This window comes from Takifugu flavidus, chromosome 15, assembly GCF_003711565.1.
Source record: "Takifugu flavidus isolate HTHZ2018 chromosome 15, ASM371156v2, whole genome shotgun sequence".
In the NCBI taxonomy this organism is placed as follows: domain Eukaryota; kingdom Metazoa; phylum Chordata; class Actinopteri; order Tetraodontiformes; family Tetraodontidae; genus Takifugu; species Takifugu flavidus.
This window is the reverse complement of record NC_079534.1, coordinates 5527585-5530458: the sequence shown is the minus strand read 5'-3', so window position 1 is coordinate 5530458 and position 2874 is coordinate 5527585. Positions and strand designations below refer to the sequence as shown.

The 2874-nt window shown below is 51.5% G+C and overlaps 1 gene segment (V, D, J or C); it reads right to left on the bottom strand.

Annotated features, from left to right (window-relative positions):
• Positions 1-229: 229 nt before the first annotated feature.
• Positions 230-2353, bottom strand: LOC130538996 (T cell receptor alpha variable 38-2/delta variable 8-like). The segment is given in 3 exon segments: positions 230-246; positions 862-1167; positions 1250-2353. Coding segments are annotated over 3 exon segments (369 nt in total).
• Positions 2354-2874: the final 521 nt, after the last annotated feature.

The window sequence follows — 2874 nt, the reverse complement described above, 5'->3', positions numbered from 1 at the left end:
TGTCGCCCTCTAGCGGCCGCTGCTCAGTGTGGCCTTACTGTGGAGGTTTTAGTGCGCACTTCTGCTGCTTCCTGTCACTGTGGGCCTCAGAGCACAGTAGTACACTGCAGAGTCTGACAGCTGAAGCTCCTGGATCTTCAGAGGAGCTGATTTCATGGTGGGGTTCAGTGTGGAGAAAATCTCTCCTTAAACTCATCTTCAGTTTTCCCCTTACCGATGGTGACCCTGCTCAGGATGAACTGGGGTCTGCTGGTCCCATCCTGTTTGTACCAGAACAAATACGGGTTTCTGTCGGAGGTCTGAAAAGTACAGTCCAGTGTAACAGTGTCTCCTTCAGCAGCAACAACATCTTCTGGTGGCTGCATCACTTTGTCTTCTCCTCGACACTCTGATGAAGAAGAACATGCAGGAATCACTCAAGATGATTCACTGAGTGGCTCAAAGAGTTTCCACATCTGACGCACACAGTTCTGGCCTCTAATGTGAGGCAGTGGCAGCGTGTGGTTGTCTGGTACCTACCAAAGCAAAGAGCAGCCAGAAGAATCCACAGCCAAGGTTCCATCTCTGCAAGAAGCTCCAAAGCAGCAGGAGAAACTGTCTGATGTTCAACATTCGGTGGTGGCCTTGTTCTCTTCTGGCAGCTCTTTCTGCTCTCAGCATGGTTAGACACAGAGGAGCACACCTCCTCCTGGGTCATGTGGCCCTCTAGTGTAAAAGAGTCTCTCATCAGTTCTCAACTTTGTCATCACATCTCCTGACAGGAAGAGACGCTGTGTGTCGCCCTCTAGCGGCCGCTGCTCAGTGTGGCCTTACTGTGGAGGTTTTAGTGCGCACTTCTGCTGCTTCCTGTCACTGTGGGCCTCAGAGCACAGTAGTACACTGCAGAGTCTGACAGCTGAAGCTCCTGGATCTTCAGAGGAGCTGATTTCATGGTGGGGTTCAGTGTGGAGGAAAATCTCTCCTTAAACTCATCTTCTGTTTTCCCCTTACCGATGGTGAACCTGCTCAGGATGAACTGGGGTCTGCTGGTCCCATCCTGTTTGTACCAGAAGATGTAGACGTCTGTGACTGTGCTGGTGTAGTGACAGTCCAGTGTGACTGTCTGGTCTTCTGCTGCCATCTCCTCTGCTTTTGGTTGCAGCACAGTGTCTTTTTGGGTTCTGCACTCTGGAAAACAGACAGCATGAAGGTGCTCTCAGGGAATCGTACTCACATCCCTCTGGTGTGACAGACAGAGTTGTGTTCATACCAGCCCACAGAGTTGCCATCCACAGTGAGACGAACAGAGGAGTCATGTTGAGGAACGGTGAGCTCCAGCCACAATGAAGAGCTCTGTGATGTCTCCGTGTAGTCTTCTTCAGACCTCAGACGGGTTTGAGAAGGAGGAGCCTGACCAGAGGAACTGAGCTCCATCACAAGCTTCTACTGACAGCTTCACATCCTCCAACTCACTCATTATTTCTACTGTCTCTAGATGGAGACCTCGACTGTAAAAACAAGGACTACCTGAGAGTTACCAGCACAGGAGCATCAAAACATCACAACCAAACACAGATGAAATCCCTTTCCTGATCTGATTCAGAAGGTCTGTTTGCATCTCACAGCTCTGGTGCCTGTGAGGAAGCAGCTGGTGGCGCTCTTCAGAACAGAGGAGCTCAGCAGGAAGAAGCACAGCTGTAGAACCAGAGCATTGAGGACTACAAGTGGAGCAAGGGGGAGTAGATGGAAGAAACCTGTCCCACAGATCATCAACAGGAGGCCTGGAGGCCCCAACGGCAGCAACAGTGACCAGTGTGGTGTGTTTTGAAGACGCGTGGCTGCCCTCGGACTGCCTGCACCACAGTGTGTCCTTGCCAAGCTTCAGGACAGAGATGTTCTGAGGGTGAGAAGGCAGGAGGGCCTCGGCCAACATGTGAATGAAGGAAGCTTCATTTGTGGACACGGCACATCTGCTGCACGCCTGAGCTTCAGCCTTTAGCCTTGCTCATGTGCTGCCATTGAACCAGAATCACAACCAGAACCAACTTCATTGCCAGGTAAGTTTGCACACACAAGAACTCTGTCTTGGGCTTTTGGTGCTTTGCATGGATTAAGAAATAAAATAATTCTAAGAACAAACCTGAGATAAATATGACCAGAGGACTGTTTCTGGAGTGCACGTGTGCAGCCTTAACGTGCAACAATCAGAAGAGTGGCTGTTGAGTCACTCCCAGTTATTCACTGACTGTAGGTACCATCGTCCAGAGGTTCCTAACCAACGCCTGTTTACACATGTGAGTAGAACATGAAGCACCAGATGAGGGATCCCTCTCCCTGGGGGTTAGGGAGACCGTGGTCTACAGGTCCTGTAGGCCTACGGGTCCTGGAGGTTTCAGGTCCTGGAGGAGTACAGGTCCTGGAGTTCTACAGGTCCTGGAGGTCTTCAGGTCTCGGAGGTCAAAGAGTCCGGCAGGTGTACAGGTTCAATAACTAAAAGGAATGAGCAGAAGGTGATTGATTATTTTTTCTTTACGTTTTTTTAAAAAGTGAATTTAAAGGACTCCTCTGTGAACCATCGCCTTATCGTGGTGGAGGAGTTTGCGTACCCTAATGAGCCTGGGAGCTATGCTGTCCGGGGCAGTTTGCCCCTGGTAGGGTCTCCCAAGGCAGATTGTTCTAGGTGAAGGGTCAGACAAAAAATGGTTCATAAGACCCATCATGGTACATCCAAAAGGGAAGCAGCGTACCCGGCCTGGAGGGTTACCGGGGCCCCACCCTGGAGCCAGGCCTGGGGCTGGGGCTCAATGGCGAGCGCCTGGTGGCCAGGCCTACGTCCATGGGGCCCGGCCGGGCCCAGCCCGAACCAGCTATGTGGATACTCCTGTCTCCAGTGGA